At 37.4% G+C, this 18,331-nt stretch overlaps 1 protein-coding gene across 1 annotated transcript in view; it reads left to right on the top strand.

Moving 5' to 3' along the window:
- Nucleotides 1-18,331, top strand: part of LOC124595925 (ankyrin repeat domain-containing protein 6) — a 674,032-nt gene that overhangs the window by 598,285 nt on the left and 57,416 nt on the right. Inside the window, exons 4-7 of the mRNA XM_047134839.1 lie at nucleotides 500-598; nucleotides 6,043-6,144; nucleotides 15,692-15,892; nucleotides 17,995-18,093. Coding sequence (XP_046990795.1) covers nucleotides 500-598; nucleotides 6,043-6,144; nucleotides 15,692-15,892; nucleotides 17,995-18,093 — 501 coding nt within the window. The remainder of the gene's footprint in view (nucleotides 1-499; nucleotides 599-6,042; nucleotides 6,145-15,691; nucleotides 15,893-17,994; nucleotides 18,094-18,331) is intronic.

The raw sequence follows: 18,331 nt of genomic DNA, 5'->3' as shown, positions 1-18,331 counted from the left end.
TAGTCCAGTTTCAAACCCTTCCTTTGGGAAACATCAGTGAATGCTGTATGTAAGAAATGTTTCAACTGATATCAGTAATTACTTGCAAATTTATTTTCCTGACCAACATTCTTGAGCTGAACAGGACCATTCAAGCAGGGAAGGAAAACCTGCACTATGTGCGAAGGAAACTTTTCAAAAATGTTCCATTGGATGAACTTTGTCCAAAGCTTTTTCCCATGTAAGCTCTATCCTGAGTTTACAGCCTCTTACTCTTAATTAAAATACAGAAAATGATTGCTTTGTAAATGGAGCATGAAGTTTGCTTTGAGTGTAAAGAACCCTGGCTGTAAAAGATTTATATATGGAAAGGCTTCAGAGAGAGGGTGAAAAGGTGGATGACTGTGATTGTTGGTTGAATTGGGTTGCAGTGACTTTTTATTACAAATGTCTGGATGAACGCATGTTCCCTTAGCATAACAAACCAGATGACTGACTGACTAGCTAAGTTTTGTTTCAGAATGGCTGCAATGCCCTGCACTTGGCTGCGTCAGCAGGCCATGCAGACACTGTGGCTGCTCTCCTCCTTGCTGGCTGCGATGTTAACATCCCAGATTCGGTATGTGCAGCACAAGTCTTGCTTCAGTGTTGTTTTATGCACCTTCATCCATTAGTTAAAAGGAATTTATGACCTTACTCAAAAAAAGGATAGCATCATTCACACATCTATGTCATTATTCCCTTCTATTTATGTGTCACTAAAAACAGTTCTTCTTTTTATTTGTATTTTTATCATTAATAATATTACAGTTGCTGCTTTTATTTATTTTTATTATGTCTGTTCAATCTGGTGGAGACTAAAAAATGAAGTATAAAGTTTTAGCTGTACAATCACATCTACATGTCAGAAGCATTAAGAGAACTGTTAGAAAATTATAATTGCTGATATCTTCTGGGCAGCACCAGTTACCTTCATTTACTTCTTATTGACATGCTACCATTTCTGCTCAGATTGTCTGCATTATCACGTGTCATAAGCTTCCAGGTTGTATCCACTTTTGATCAAAGTTGGAGACATTGCTCTCAGGATGTGTTCACATCAACAAACGACAACCCAGATATAATGTCCCCATGTTCAAGATTATTATTCCACAATATTACATCCAAACCTTTGGTATCTGATAAATAGCCTTTGAGTTTACAGGAAGTTGAGATTTCTCATATTGAGTTGCCAAAATGAAACTGGTCTGAAAATTGTGCATCAAATACTAATCTTAACACTATATAATGGCTGTTCAGTGTAGTGATGAAGATTTTCTAATGCAGAATGGTGTGTGTTATAAGTATTTACATGCCAAAATGGGCTGAACCAAACACCATACAAAGAAATTAGAAACTGTGAACCCAAATGTTCCGACACCATTTCATTCAGGAGCAGAACTAAACATGTGTGAATTGGTCTGGAGGCATTAAATCATACACAACAGAACATTTTTAAGGACAAAGATATATAGGTCTGTATTGACGATGTTCTTACAAGACACTCTTAATTCTCACTTGTTCAGCTAAAAATAGTTGCAATTTTTCAGATTTTTCTGCAGGCAATGTATTACTTGAAGAACATTTTCTCATGTTTGGATTCATTCTGGGTAGTTTTCTAATTATGTCTTTGCTGTAAGATTGAAATAGAGTTGCCTTATCCCATACACAGTTATTTGTTGGGGAAGTAATATCTTATTATTTCACACCTGCAGTTAGATATGATACATTGTCAGGTTACTGTTAATCAACATTTGATGTCATACCATAATTTTCTAACTAATCATTCAAAATGTCAAACTTCTTCATTGTTAGACATTTTATCCAAAAATATCTGATTGTCAAACCGCTCCACTTTTCTTTTTAACAACCAGGACTTACTCACCACTTTCAAAATTTCAATATGTTATCAACATCTACAACAGTAGTAGCTGCCCTTCATGAAGTCCAAAGATTTGTCCCCAGCTCAGTGACTACGTACTCGTCATGATACATGAGTGGTAGGAATATCTAAAAGATAGAGGAGTCAATAGTGTGAATAATAATGCAGTTTCAAAACTGATATGCTGTTAGCTCCAAGAGTAGGCAGTACACTGAATCAACTGTCATCTGAATATCACTACTGAATCAATGAACTATTGAAACCACCACAACTCAACACTCTAAATTTGAGTGATCCAAACAAATTCTTTGACTGGCAATTTCCTTGTTAAATGTGATGAACATGGCCAACACTTAGTTATTAAAGACATAGCAACATATAGCAGCCTCACCAGAACATATATCTCAATCTGGGTAGTTTCAGATGGCTTGAATAAGTAATATTCTGGCCTTTGTGTGTCCTACCTCTGGTAGTTACCTCTAATGATAGCAATGTAAAATCTTGAATGGCTGTCTGAAAGAACAACAAAACAAATTGTAAGATTTTGGTGTCTGAAGATGATTCAGAAAAGGACCAAGGTTGTCAGCTGTCACAGTAAATTAATCCACAATTCCTTTCCCACAGGAGAGCTAGTGTTGTAAAGTACAAAGGAGAGCCACTGTTGAGATAGACAACGCTGTGAGATGGTGAGAGCTTTGCCTGTGAAAGGTGAGAGTCTGGGTTTGAGTACCAGTCCAACATACGGTTCTCATCTGTCAGGAACTTTCACAGTACACGGTTCACCCTAGTGCATTTATTCAGAAAGTTATGTTTAGCTATTGTTGGACTTTTTATTTATTGTTCTTAGTCTCTAGTTATAACACAGCAAGCTGCATGGGCTAAGCTTTGTCCATTTAGTTGGCGAATGACTGCTTGACATAGCAACACATCACTATCATTTTAATACTTCGTGGATAAATTACAAAAACAATTCAGAGGAATTAATTGCAGGTTACGATTATTACAGATTGCTGGCTAGTGTTTTATTTAATCATCATGTACATGTATCTAGTAATTCTACACATATTATGCACATCAGTGATAATACTGTGTTGACTGGTAAATTCAAGTTGCTCTGATTGTGTCTTCAGTACGCCACATCCATCAGTATGCCACATCAGGAGGCCTCATCTAACTAAACTTTTCACATAAGTTATTACTGATATTTAAATGAAACTGTTTTGCTGTAAGAACATGAAACATTTCTATATATACGTACATACTTGCAAGCTACTGTATGGTGCATGGCAGAGGGTACCTTGTACCATTGTCATTTCCTTTTCTGTTCCACTCACAAATAGAGCGAGGGAAAAACTCTGTACAAGTACTAATTTCTCTTATCTTATCTTTGTGGTTTTTACATGAAATGGGCATTGGCGGCAGTAGAATCATTCTGCAGTCATCTTCAAATGCCAGTTCTTTAAATTTTCTCATTAATTTTTCATGAAAAGAATGTTTTCTTCCCTCCAGGGATCCCTTCTTGTGTTCATCAAGGCTCTCCGTAATACTCATGAAATGATTGAACCTATCGGTAAACAAATCTAGCAGCACACCACTAAATTGCTTCAGTGTCTTCCTATAATCTGACCTGATGGAGATCCCTTGAGCTGTTCTCAATAACGCATCATGCTAGTGTTTTACTCAGTCACCTTTATACATGAGCTACATCATCCTAAAATTCTCCCAACAAACTGAAATTGACCAGTCACCTGTCCTACTACTGTCCTTAGGTGCTTCCATTTTGCATCACTTTGCAGTGTTATGCCTAGATATTTAACTGATGTTACTCTGCCAAGCTGCACATGACTAATGCTGTATTTGAACATTATGTGATTGTTTTTCCTGCCCCGAATTAACTTACATTTTTCTATATGTAGAGCAAGTCAGCTTTCATCATAACACCTAGAAATTTGTTTTAAGTTATCTTGTATACTCCTTGTATACTCCTACAGTTACTAAATGACAATACCTTCCCATACAGCACAGTGTCATCAGCAAACAGCTGCAGATTGCTGCAACCATGTCCAACAGATAATTTATGTATGTAGAAAATAAGAGTGGACCTATCACACTTACCTGAGGCACTCCTGGCAATATCCTTGTCTCCAATTAACACTCCCATCTAGGACTCCATAACAGACTTTATTACACAAGACATCTTTGATCCATTCACATATCTGGGTACCTAATCTATACGCTCAGACCTTCGTTAAGAGTCTGCAGTGGGACTCGGTCTCAAATGTTTTCCAGAAATCTGCCTTCTGCCTTTCATCCATTTTGAAAGATTCTTTAGCAGAGATTACATTTTTATAAATCTTTATCATCCATATCATTGATAAACACTTTTTTGTATATAAAACACTGACTTGGATATTCAAGCTTATCTTTCCACACTTTTGTTTCTTTTTTGACCTAACCAGTTTATAGTGGGCAAATTGAATGCAGTTCTTTAATACTGTATCCTATTAGATTTGTACTTAAAAGATTTTTTTCTTTTATTTCAAATCAAACTATCAGAATGATCCTAGAAAATTACTATAAGCCCATATTGCTTCAGAATACAGTGATAAAATGTTCAGTGTTGCTGTCTAGTTATTAAAAATTAATTTTTCTGCTTTAAACAAAAAACACATTCATTAATACATTCACTTACAGTTGATGTGTAGAATTCTGATAAACTTAAAAATACTTTCCAGCTTCTATCTATTGCCTTTGCCTCTTAGATGCCCTACAAAATAATATAATATAAATTATTTCTAATTGAAGCTTGCAATATGGGACTTTCTACCAAGAAAATGCCATACTAGTAAGGCATTACATCATAATCAATGCAATTTGAAATTAAGTTTTTCCTGAGAAAGGGTGAGGTGATGCACTGAAGATATTCACTGATGCAGACGAGCATAGTACCAACCAAACAAAATTCAAATTTTCCACTTCAGACCCAATCTGTCTACTTGAATCTCACCTCAAAATTAAACTACTCAAATTACTCAGCTCAGATGCTACCAAATCAAACTCAGGATAGAGAAAGTGTTATAGTTTGTCTTACATTACTGCAAAAATGCTACAGAACTCTGACTCATGCTGGATCCATGCTTTCTCCAGATGTCAGATGATAGACAACCACCAACTTTTAATTTGGCCAAATTGAACACTTTGACCCATTTACAACAATATATTACATTATAACCTCATAAAAATAAAGTGCTAACTGCGGCAAAGTTAATTCATGATTTATATACTGTTATCGTCCACTTCTCATCTCTTTGTTTATATATATAAAAAACAAAGATGATGTGACTTACCAAACGAAGCGCTGGCAGGTCGATAGACACACAAACTAACACAAACAAACACACAAAATTCAAGCTTTCGCAACAAACTGTTGCCTCATCAGGAAAGAGGGAAGGAGAGGGAAAGACGAAAGGATGTGGGTTTTAAGGGAGAGGGTAAGGAGTCATTCCAATCCCGGCAGCGGAAAGACTTACCTTAGGGGGAAAAAAGGACAGGTATACACTCGCACACACACACACACATATCCATCCACACATATACAGACACAAGCAGACATATATCTCACATATATATATCAGACATATGTATCACAGTATGTACTACTATTGGTACAAAGAGCTTACACAAGGATACTTCTTCCCAAGAAAATGCTGTGTTAAGCAATTGGAGTGTTAGATCATAATTAACACAATTTGAAAATAAGTTTTCCGTGGTGAAATCAGGTAATACACAGAAGATATTTGCTGCTGTAGACAAGCACAGTTATTAACCACCTATTGGAACATTAACACCAGAAGTCAATTTCAATGGGAAAATGAAATGTTATGAGAGAGACACTTTAGTTGTCAGCAGCATGTATTTCTTCTAAATGTCTAATGTTGCAAATAATTTACTTGCTTGCATGTTAATGATTATGTTTCCCATCCAGTAAACAGTTATTTGTTATCACAACTATCAAAAATTGTAAACAGTTTACTTCTCTTAAATTTATTATTATTTGAATTATTTTTCAAATTTTATTTAAAATTATGTTAAAACTGACACACATCACACAATTTGTCAGAGAGTACATTGTGTCATTTCAGTTGGGCTGTAGTGCTCTCCAGCGAGCTGCTGCTGATGGTCATGTGGAAGTGGTGAAACAGTTACTCAAGCATGGTGCCAATGTCAATCATCAGGATAATGTGGTATAGTAGATTTCAGATAGTTAGGCATTAAATCTTTAAAATAGAAACCTTCAGAATCACCAAAAAAATTCTAACTTATAAAGGAACTCCTTCCATAAGTTTTCTGATCAATTTTCCTACAAAATTTTTATTTGTTTATTGGCTCCATAGACCAGAAACATTGCATACATCAGGTACAACTAGGCCTATATTATATTACATGTACTGATAAATATGCATTACTTACTAAGCATTTAGCAAATTATGATTTTTTTTTTTTTTACAATAATATTGTAGCCTGTTTCGTGGTAAATTACTGTTTTTCTTTACATCATTTATGCTGATTGTACCTGTATGTGTAACTGACATTTCTTTTTGATACAGTAGTTCTATTGCACTTTGTCTTACAGTTTAACTGTAGTCCACATAAAATCATTAATACTACAACAACAGTTTCATATCAATAAGTTTTGAGAGGTTTTTTTGCAAATATTTTTACTGTTTATCTCTCTCAAGTTTGAAGGTAGTTCTTCTAGGGCTTTTGTTCCTGCATATGATGGTGTTATTTTGTATTTCACAGTGTTGTATAGGTGTCCACGGAAGAGGCCTTGTTTCTTGTGTCATGGTTATGCTGTCTCTTCTTATCTTCAGTATCAGAAGCATATTTGAATTTTGTCCACACTGGAGCTCATATACGTATTTGTTGGGAAGTGTTAGGATCTTATTAACTTTAAATGCTGAACTGCAGGATTCTCTCCATTTAAGATTGGCTATCATTCTTATTGCTCTTTTTTATAGTTTGAATATTCTATTAATGTTTGTATTGGAGGTGCCTCCCTACAAAATATGCCACAACTTACTGTTGGATAGATAAGTGCATAGTATATCATTTTCATATTATTTGTGTCTTGTAGGTAGTTGAGTTTGTGCAGTACATGTAGGTTTGAACCCATTTTACCATCCACATATATTCAATGTGTTTATTCCAGTTTACATTTTCACTGATTATTATTCCTAGGAATTTAGTGCACTTGGACTTTTCTGCTGTGCTTTCATCTATGCAATTGTTGGTGATCTCACTGTGATGGTTTCTTAGTTTGAAATTTAGGCAGTGTGTTTTTATAATGTTTTTATGCAGATTAATTCAGTAAATATTTGAATAGCATTAATTATTTCAGAATTGGCTTTTATTTTTGCATTTTCTGTGTCTTTATCCATGAACATTAGAGTTAAGTCATCTGCATAAGTAACTATTCTGCCATGATTAATTATGTCTGGGATGTGATTTGTGTATAAAATGAAAAGCAGTGGGCCAAGAATTGATCCATGTGGCACAGAGAAGTACTGTTCCCATTTGAGATCTTATATTCTCTCTTCTCATTTTTATGATCTCTGTATGTCCTCTCATATTTGTCAGTTATGATAGGATCCAGTTTCCTGCAGTCTCTCTTATACCATATACTCCCAATTTCTATTAAAGTTTTGTCATCTATACAGGCAGATGCCTTTGTCAGACCCATAAATACTCCTACACATTTACATTTAGAGTACAAGCTGGTAATGACATTCTCAATAACCTTTATTACCAGATCTGTGATGCATTTGTTGTTCTGGAAGCCAAGCTGGTTCTTGTGTATTAATCAAAATTTCATCAGAAATGTGAGTCTCTATGTATAAGCTTGTTCAGATATTTTTGATATAGCTGGTGGAAGAGGTGCAGGTCCATAATTTTCTGGTTCTCTTCATTTCCTTTTTATGTATTCATTTTATCAATTCTGGCTTTCAGCAATTTGGAAAAATCCCTTCTAAGAATGATATGTTGATTAGTTGTTTAAGAGGTTTCTTGAGTTCCTGCATTTTTGTGATTTGCATTAGAGTGCCTATCTGTGCTTTGTTTAATGACAGTCTGAATACATAAATAGTATATGTTTTGTTTGCGAAGACCAGAGTGTAGAAACAAAAATTATTCATTCTGCATTCTTAAAATGAACTTCTTAAATATTTACAGGAAAATGAAAAGTAACGATTTTGATTTTCAGTAGCTAGCACTTGCTGATATGATTGACAGTTGACTCCAAATGTAAACAGGTGTAGCACATTGACTGTAAACAGATGGCCAGCTTAGATATTACTTGACTATAACTCCATTCAAAACTACTCACATTAACAATAACCATTCCTTGAAATGACTACTGATAGAAAAATGTGAAACAAGTAATGGAGAAGAGAAGTGCCACTGGCTAATCCACTGCCCATTAAGGAATTAGCATACAAGACTGTATCTGGGGCCTTTATTGGGACTGTTTGTATGTATAGGATCCTTGCCACATAAGGAATGAGACAACCAAAGACTGCATAACTTAGAAGATTTCAACTTATCAAAATGAAAATGGTCAATAAGTGCTTAGCATACCTGTGAAAAACTGTACTTGAGCCTTGTTTGATTAAGCAAGCTTGCAAAATATTGTTTTCCCAAACTACACCTAATGTCCATATGTCACACTGACAAACATGTGGCATGTTTGGATGTTTTCAGTCACTCTTCTCTTAAAGGCAATATAAAATACCAAACAATGCTAGTATCTTGTATGTTCCAACAAGTACCATTGTTAAATCCTAGTTTTATCTCATCATCACCCCATGTGTTGGATGATACGCTGTAGTGAGTGATGATTCCCAAGTTGAAACTAAGAACACTTTATTCATGGCCCAAGTTCACAAATAAGTTTAGCTCTAAAAATAACTGAATATCTTTTGTTATCACTTGAGAAGAACAGAAACAATCCCAAGGAAACTCTCATCCCAAGTGGCTGTTGAGCAGCATCAATGGGGATAAAGACATGTGGAGTACTGTGAAGTAGTGCAGAGATGGTGCAGTATAGCACACAGCATCCTGGCTGGCCTCAGTGAGTTCAGATTACTGAGTTATGAATGTAGCCGGCTCCCAGCCTGGAACTGCTTGAGCAGTTGAATGCTGCTACTGGAGTCTGTGCTTCACCTTAAATATCCACCAGGCAAGTGTGTTCAGAACCATATGATATGACGGCAGTAATTGTTTCCTTAACAGCGACGCCATCAGTTTCCTGATGCACATGCTGGTTGGGCACATGACTGGTGCCCCACACAACAAGCAGAGTAACAGACTGTATACAGTGTTGGGTCTACAGCACACTATGCCCTTGTGGTATTTGTAAATAGTCTTCTGAAGAGAGTTGCTTATGAGCCAGTGGTTAACTACCTGCAGGACAAAGACATTGTGTTGGAAGCATAAAGTAGTCAGCTTATGACCACTATACAACAATTCCTTTTTTGATAAACAGCTTTTTCCTCTGATTGTCCACTAATACCTACATCCTCATTTCATTAGATAGCCACTAGAATAACCAATGGAAGGGTAACATTCTACAAATCAGAGTGTGGAATGTAAAAAGCTATAAAATATGAAAAGGGGACTCCAAAGACTTAGTCCAGATATCGTAGGGACCAGTGAAGTGAAACAGAAAGGAGATAAGGATTTATGGACAGATGAATATTGAGTAATAACAACAGTAGAAAATGGGACTAGGATCGATTCTGAAAAGGAAGGTAGGGCAGAGAGTGAGTTAGTGTGAACAGTTCACTCATGAGGCAGTTCTCATCAAAATCAACAGTTGTAAAGGGAGATGAAAATCTAATAATCATGGGGAATAGGGATGTGGTAGTAGGGGGAGGAACAGAGAACAATGTTACAGGAGAATATGGGCCTGGAAATAGTACTGAGAGAGGAGAAAGATTAATTGAGTTATGCAATAAGTTTCGGCTAGTAACAGGGAACACAATGTTTAAAACTCACAAGAGGGAGGGGGAAGGGTATATTTGGAAAATACTGAAGACATGGGAAGATTCCAGCTGGATTACATCATAGTTAGACAGAGATTCAGAAATGAGATATTGCATTACAAGCTGTACCCAGGGGCAGTGGCAGATACAGAATAACCTCAAGGAGGATGCACTAAAGATGTATTGAGCTACATTTACTTTTACTGTAATAAAAAATAATCAAGTTACATGCAAAGTTTATGAAAGTTTTATTTAAACTGATTTTACACATATACCAGACAGTGCCATCTTAAGATATAAGAAAGTTACAATTGTGGTTCTCTTCCTTAAATGATGAATTCTATGTGCCTATTCTTCCTGGCAAATTGGTTAATTACATCGTCAATAGGACAATCAATGTCAGGGTGAGTGTTCAACAGAGCTAAGCCATTAAGTTGATCCTCCTCCATTGTCGACCTCAGCCATGTCTTTGTATGCCGCAATGTTGAAAAACTTTTTTCCACTGTAGCAATAGATGCAGGTGGACAAGCAAATATTTTGTACAGCACGTACAAAGTAGGATAGTTAGATCTAGGACAAACAAACAGCACTTCCATAACAGAATCATGATTATTAAGGGCATTTATTTTCGTTTGCTTGTATTGAAGAATCTTTCCCATTAGTCTCTTTTTAATCACTCGACTCAGTAGAGTCGACTGATGAAAGAAATGAACAAATAGCATGCAAGCTGACTGGCAGGGACAGCACAGATGGCAATGCGGGTGGCCTCGCAAGGGGGAGCGTGCGCAGCCCCCATATGTATCTGCCAATGCCCAGGAGCTGATATAACGTCAAATCATAACTTAATAATGATGAAGATTAGGCTGAAGATTAAGAGAATCATCCAGAAGAATCGATGTGGAAAATGTAGGATACTGTAGTACTGAGGAAACATGAGCTATATTTGAAGTTCACTAAGGATGTAGATACTGCAGTAATAAATACCACAGTAGGCAGTTTAGATGAAGAGAAAAGAAAACGACTAGAAACGGCCATCACAGAAGTAGGACAGACTAACATAAGAACTAGAAAAATAATGTCGAATAAACATTGGGTAACACAGGAAATACTTCAATTGACTCACAAGCAAAAGAAGTAAAAAACTGTTCAGGTAAAGACAGGAATCGGTCAGTTAGGAATTAAATAAACAGGTAGCGCAGCAAAGACAACACAAAATGGCTGCATGAAAAATTGGAAGAAATAAAAGAATAATGATTGTTCGAAGGATTGATTCCACATATAGAAAAGTTGAAACAACCATTGGTGAAATCAGAAACAAGGGTGTCAACATTAAGAGTACAATGGGAATTCCACTCTTAAATGCAGTAGGAGAGCAGATAGGTTGAAAGAGTAGACTGAAGGCCTGTAGGGGGAGGAGAACTTGTCAGTGATGTGGTAGAAGAGGAAATGGGAGTCAGTAGGGAAGAAATAGGTAATCCAATATTAGAGTCAGGATTTAACAGAGCTTTGCACTCAATTAAGTCAAACATTCCTTTGGAACTTCTGAAATCATTGTGGTGAAGAGGCAACCAAATGACCATAGAAATTGGTATGTAGGATCTATGAGACTGCAAACATAACATCAGACTTTACAAAAAATATTATCCACACATTCCCAAAGTAGCAAGGGAAAAAATTGCATGAAACCTCACACATCCAGCTTAACTTGGATGCAAGTGCATGGCAAAAATAAGCAGAAGTATAAGAAAGTAAATTGAGGAACCTGTTAGATGACAATCAGCTTCATTTTTGGAAATGTAAAGGCACCAGACAGCTCTAACATTGCGATTCGCAATGGAAGCTAGGTCTAATGAAAATTAAGATGTCTTCATAGGATTTGTTGACACAGGTCAAGCATTTTGACAATGAAAATGGTGCAAGGCGTTTGACATTCTGTGTAAAACAGGAGTAAGCAATAAGTAAAAACAGTTAGTATACTGTTTGTACAATAATCAGGAAAATGGAAAAACAAAAACAAAGGGCTTGGGTTAGAAAGAATGTAAGATAGGGATGGTATCTTTTGCACTTTACTGTATGTCAAAGAAGCAATGACTAAAAGACAAGAAAGGTTCAAGAATGGGATTAAAATTGAGGATGAAAGAATGTCAATGACAAAAGTTCTTGATGACTGTGCTGTCATCAGTGAAAGTGAGGATGTCCTACAGGACCTATTGAATGGAACAGACGGTCTAATGATTGCAGAATACGGACTGAGGATAAACCAAAGAAAGGTGAAGGTGATGATGATTAGCAGAAGTGAGATTAGTGACAGACTTAACAACAAAACTGGTTAACCCAGAATATGTGGTGTTAAGGAATTCTGCTACCTTGGAAGCAAAAAACCACGAGGGATGAAGTAAGACTAGCATAGGTAAAAAGAGCATTTGTGGCCAAAACAAGCCTACTAGTATAAAACATAGACCTTTATGCGAGAAAGAAGTTTCTGAGAATGTATGTTTGGAGTGCACAACATTGTACAATAGCAAAAGGAAAGGAAGAGAATCCAAGCATTTGAGATGTGGTGCTACAGAGAAGCGATGTAGGTTAGGTGGACTGATAAGATAAGGAATGAGGAAGTTCTCTCCAGAATCGATGAAGAGAGAAATGTATGGAAAGCACTGTTTAGAGCCGCCACTATTTTTCAACGCTACTGTGTAAAATAGCAAACTTGCCATGGCTATGGTAAAGACCATGGGAGCAGGCAAAACACAGTTATGTAAGATGCAGCAATGCCACTGGTTGAATCCTCATGGGAGGCTGAGGCACAGGTCAGCAACTCAATAATGTTAATACAACAGAGAGACAGGGTGACAATGGTTTCAACAGGCCTATTGTTACACCTCCAAGCTAGAGGCTTGTTTTGCTTACGTCATTGTAAATGGTGCTTTGGCAAAACAAGTAGGCCCTGAAGCTTTATCAGTTCCGATAATTTTTAGCCAGATGCAGTATGGCAGCAACATCTATGAGGGGAAGTCTATGTCAGTCAATGGGGAGACATTGTCCTGCAAGCAGCCACCAGAGATCTGAAATGCGTCAATCATAGGCCTACTGCTGGTACTGTGTCCACTGTTTTTGGCTTAGTGTCTTCCAGTCAGTAGGCCACCTTGCAAGAGTGGATGCCATTGCTAAGGGCAATCTTCCTCTACAAGAACCACAGCAGTTTTCTGCACCTTCCAGTGTGTCCAGCTTGGAGCTTCAGAACTGCGTCCAGATGGCACACATGGTGCCGTGGTCTCTGCATGTCAACTTTCCTACCCAGTTGCTGGCATCCTAAAAGGACGCTGGCCGCCTGTTACATCAGAGCCGCAGCATTCGCTGTCTTAAGCACACGCCCATGGGAGCATTGCCAGTACAGAACGTCATGACAACCAGTGTAATTTTTTCTCCAATAAAATTTATGGCTAAGAATGATGTTTCCATGAGCAACTGTTGGTTATTATCTTGACAACAACCCACTGCTTCAACTCATTCCTGCCACTGTAGAGACCATCCACCTTGGGCCTCTGCCACTGACTTCAAAAAGAGATAGGATGACAGTACATGTGTTAAGACATCAGGGATCGACTTGCATCATACTAAAGGAAGCTAAAGAGGGTTAAAACTGTAGGGGAAGATACAGATTGGTATATATCAAACAAATAATTGAAGGTGTAGGGTACAAGTGCTACTCTGAGATCAGGAGGGTAGCATCAGAGGAATTCATGGTGGCCCACATCAATTCAGTCAGTAGACTAATGATGAAAAAAAGTAGCAACTAGAATTGAGAAAGCACCTACCACCTTTGCAAGGTATATTTCGAACATTTTGCTCCGGAACCAGATGCATCCCTATATGATCCACTCCAAACTTGTAACTAGTTCGAATTCAGAGGAGGATTATTCTCCCCCCCTCCTTCCCCCCCCCCCTCCCCCCCCCCCACACACACACAAAACAGAACTTGATATCACTCTCAGTTTATTTATATCAGCACTTACAAGGGAACCTCCCCATCACACCCCCTCAGATTTAGTTATAAGTTGGCACAGTGGATAGGCCTTGAAAAACTGAACATAGATCAATCGAGGAAACAAGAAGAAGTTGTGTGGAACTATGAAAAAAATAAGCAAAATATACAAACTGAGTAGTCCATGCGCAAGATAGGCAACATCAAGGATAATGTGAGCTAAGGAGCGCCGTGGTCCCATGGTTAGCGTGAGCAGCTGCGGAACAAGAGGTCCTTGGTTCAAGTTTACTTTCTTTATGTTTGCAAATTTGTGATCTGTCCGTTCATTCATTGATGTCTCTGTTCACTGTAATAAGTTTAGTGTCTGTGTTTTGTGACCGCACCGCAAAACCGTGCGATTAGTAGAAAGGACGTGCCTCTCCAATGGGAACCTTGTTATTGAAGTCGCGAGCTATATATGCTGGATTCATATTGCCCACAGAATACTTCTCACGTATTTAATGCACTCTCGTCCAAAGTAGCGAACAGTCAACTGCCAGTCAGGGACCCTCGTTAGCAGGAATACTCTCTCTTCTGTGCGCTGTAGTCGACTGACGTCGTGTGTTTTGATGTTTGTTTAGGTATAGCGTCCCCATTCTACGGTGCAGTTACCTCGCATCGGATGGACGGACAGACAGATAATAATTGTCTGAAAATAAAAAATTAAAATTTTCACTCTAGGGAAGACTAGAACCAAGAACCTCTCGTTCCGCAGCTGCTCACGCTAACCACGGGACCACGGTGCTCCTTAGCTCACATTATCCTTGATGTTGCCTATCGTGCGCATGGACTACTCAGTTTGTATATTTTGCTTATTTTTTTCATAGTTCCACACAACTTCTTCCTGTTTCCTGGATTGATCTGTGTTCAGTTTTTCAAGACCTATCCACTGTCCCAACTTATAACTAAATTTGAGGGGGGTGCGATGGGGAGGTCCTCTTGTTAGTAGATCACTTTAGCATTACTTCCAAGAAATACATCATAAAAAAACAAAAGAAAAGTTTGTCTGATTATCAGAAAAGTAATTGTCTCATGCAACTGATTTAATAGCTATAACAGTAACAAATTCTCACACAATGGAGACAGTGTCTTAATTTAAATGAAATAAAATCAATATGCACTCACATCATTGCCAGTGTTTCATTCAGTATAATGACTAAGGACACAGGTCTGCAGAGTGTAGCTATATGGTTGTTAAATATAGGTAATACTGCTTCTTTGAATTGTTTTCACCTTCTGTTTGGAAAAAGTCAATCTTCACATTGTGTTTTCTTGTTAGTGAAAGGTCTTTCCTTCATGTAGATCATCGGTTCAGTCCATGGACATAGAAACCATCTTAGGTTCATTGTTCAAAACAGGTGCGATCAGCCTATGAATGGGTTTCTTCAGTTGGTTGGAATGTTTTCTGCAGCTAATCAAGCTACAAGACCATCTACATGAGCTAGACAACACAGACAAGTGATTGAAATGTATCCTGTGTTGAAAAGAGCTTGTAATGCTCCAAAATTATTTGCCATTTTGAGATTTATTTTTCATGCTGCTTTATTCTCCAAAAGTTAAATGAGAAACCTGGAAACAAATATATGTAAAAATATAAACACTTTCACTAAAATTTTCTTTGAGGAAGAGGGAGATCATGAGCCTGTTGACCCCCTCCTCCACCCTTCCCGTTGTATCCATACCTGTTGAGAGAGCTATGGAAAGTGATATGTTTTATGCTTTTTGCAGCATGGCAACACAGCTTTACATGAAGCTAGCTGGAAAGGCTACAGCCGTACTGTAGCAGCACTGGCTCGATGTCGTGGAGTCAATCTTCATCTAAAAAACTGTGGTGGATTTGCTGCTCTCCACCTCTGTTGTCAAAATGGGCATAATCAAAGTTGCCGTGAGTTGCTTTTAGCAGGCTGCAACCCTGACCTTCAAAATAATGTAAGTAATGCTTTCTGCCATGAATGTAATAATGTAAAACGTCTTGCCTTTCAAAGATATATTAAACATAAAATTATCATAGGCTCATTCATTCACTGCAGTCATTTAAACTACGTGCTATTGCTTGTAATATAATGTCTGTGGCACAACATTTCAAATTTATTTGAGTTTATTCAGATAACAATATCTGTTGTGTCTCTCTTCTTTCTTTTATATTGTTTGCAGAATCATCTAAATTTAGTCTTCATCGTTCAGAGCTTTTTTCATTATTCAGTGTACTGTGTTACAAAATTCACTGTTATTACTTGATTATCAAGAAATTGTTGGCATTGAAGTATCAAACTTAATGAGTCATTCTTGTGATTGGGGAAACACTTGCAACCATTACATTCACATTCCTATATTAAAAACACTTCCTATTTTCTGGACCATCTGATATGTGTTTCTACCTCCCTCTTATGCCTCATGTGGCAACCCATCACTGGTACTACTGCCCTCTACACAAACATTCCTAATGTGCCTAGTCCATCTTGCACAAGCAGCCAAAAAGATCAGTATGACCCTCTCTTGTAAGTTAATGTGTGCTCCGCCAGAAGGAAGGCCATGTGCATGACAGCCCTTGGCATATACTAGCCAATACGCAACTTCAAACATGAAAGCTCAGTCTTAAGCATGTATATGATTTCCACCACACACATGATCTCAAATTATCAGTAATTACTCATGTTATTGGCTACCTGCTGTTCACTTCTGTACCCAGTTACTGCATACCTTTTTGTACATTATTTCTTTTTGTTTACATTTTGTGAATTCCTGTCCTTTTTCTTCCTTGGCTGCTTCTTCTCTACTATTAGCCACTTAATTTTCCTATGTTGCTTTCTATTTTCATGTAATTCTTGCTTCTGTTACAGAAGAGTTTTTCACCACCTATTATTTGGCAGCTATCCTCTTGACCACCTATAACACCTCAGGCTCCAAATATCCCATCTACAGCTTTTGAACTATCCTATGTATCAGTTACAGTGTTTCAGGTTTTAAAATTTATCTGTTGCTTACAAGTCGTCATTGATTTCCCCTTAATGAGACATGAGTGACTTCTTTTTTTTCTGATCAGTCTTGCTTCCTTCAACCATTACCTCTTTTTTACTATTGAAGGAACCATTGCCTTTAAAAGTTTACAGTTTTGTTTGGATAATATAGAGGGTGATCAGGTACAGTCTGAAAACCTTGTAAGTGTGTTGCAGGGTAGGTTGTGCTGAGAAATGTTTCTCAAGAAAAAATTCAATACAGTGTGCCATTTCTGAATAAATGAGCATTGAAGTTACCCAATCGGGTCTCTCAAGTGGCCAGCCAGATACAATTAGTGTCCATTGTTCTTACAGTGAATAACACATGAGATTGCTCAGCCTTTGGCTTGGGTTCGATCCTTACTGCAATCCCATGTCCAATTTTTATATTGGCCTCTTGTTTGGTTTTAGGAAATCAAACTAAGAACACATTCTATGACACTGCCTCTGGTGTGCCATTTGAATTTGTGTGTGCAATGGCCTGATTGGCTAACTTCAATGTCAGTTGACTCAGAAGCAGTGCAACATATCAAATTTTTTTCTTAAAAATTATTTCACAGCCCAACCTATTTTGTGACACTCTTACAAACTCTTCAGTCTGTTTCTGATCACCCTGTATGTGTGTTCATCTCTGTTGCCTTTTGATAAGTCCAAGTCAATTGTATGAGTATCTTTATTTGACTGAAATCCAGTTTGATGATCATTTCCCAATTACATATTTGGATCATTTTGTCATTTTGTATCAACTGCTGTGCAGGTATTGCTCCTTGCCAGGTAGTACAGAATCTTCTCTTTTATGGATTATGGCATAGCGTTCACATTAATCCAAAATTAGTTTCAGACAGTTAAATAACTATTGATGATTCACTCTGCACCTTCACACACTTGGAAACAGTCAAAAACTTCATAGTAAAAAGTCCCCTTTTGTTTATATTTATTACATTTTTGCCAATGTATATAACCATTTCATGTAACATTAAGCCATTTTTAAAAAAAATTTCAAATGCATGTCTGCACACTGTTCTGTTTCCACAGTATGGTGATACACCACTTCACACAAGTGCCAGGTATGGACATGCTGGAGTAACAAGAATTCTTATTAGTGCCCAGTGCCATGTTTCAGATCAAAACAAGGTAAGTTGCAGCTATTATGGCTGTTCCTATTGCTGGCATTGCTGTATTTGGTGTCCCACTTTAATTACATAAAAACTTTTTATGGGTAATTGCCAAAAAAATTAAATTCTGCTTGCTTTGCACTTAAAAATATCATGAGTGTGACAATGTGCATACAAAAATACCAAGCCAATTCTTTCCCTTGTCCTCCTCCAAATGAGCTTGTGCTCTGTCTCAAGTTGTCTGTCCTTTCTCACTC

This window comes from Schistocerca americana, chromosome 2 (assembly GCF_021461395.2).
Source record: "Schistocerca americana isolate TAMUIC-IGC-003095 chromosome 2, iqSchAmer2.1, whole genome shotgun sequence".
Lineage (NCBI taxonomy): Eukaryota > Metazoa > Arthropoda > Insecta > Orthoptera > Acrididae > Schistocerca > Schistocerca americana.
This window is presented reverse-complemented; position numbering and strand designations above follow the sequence as displayed.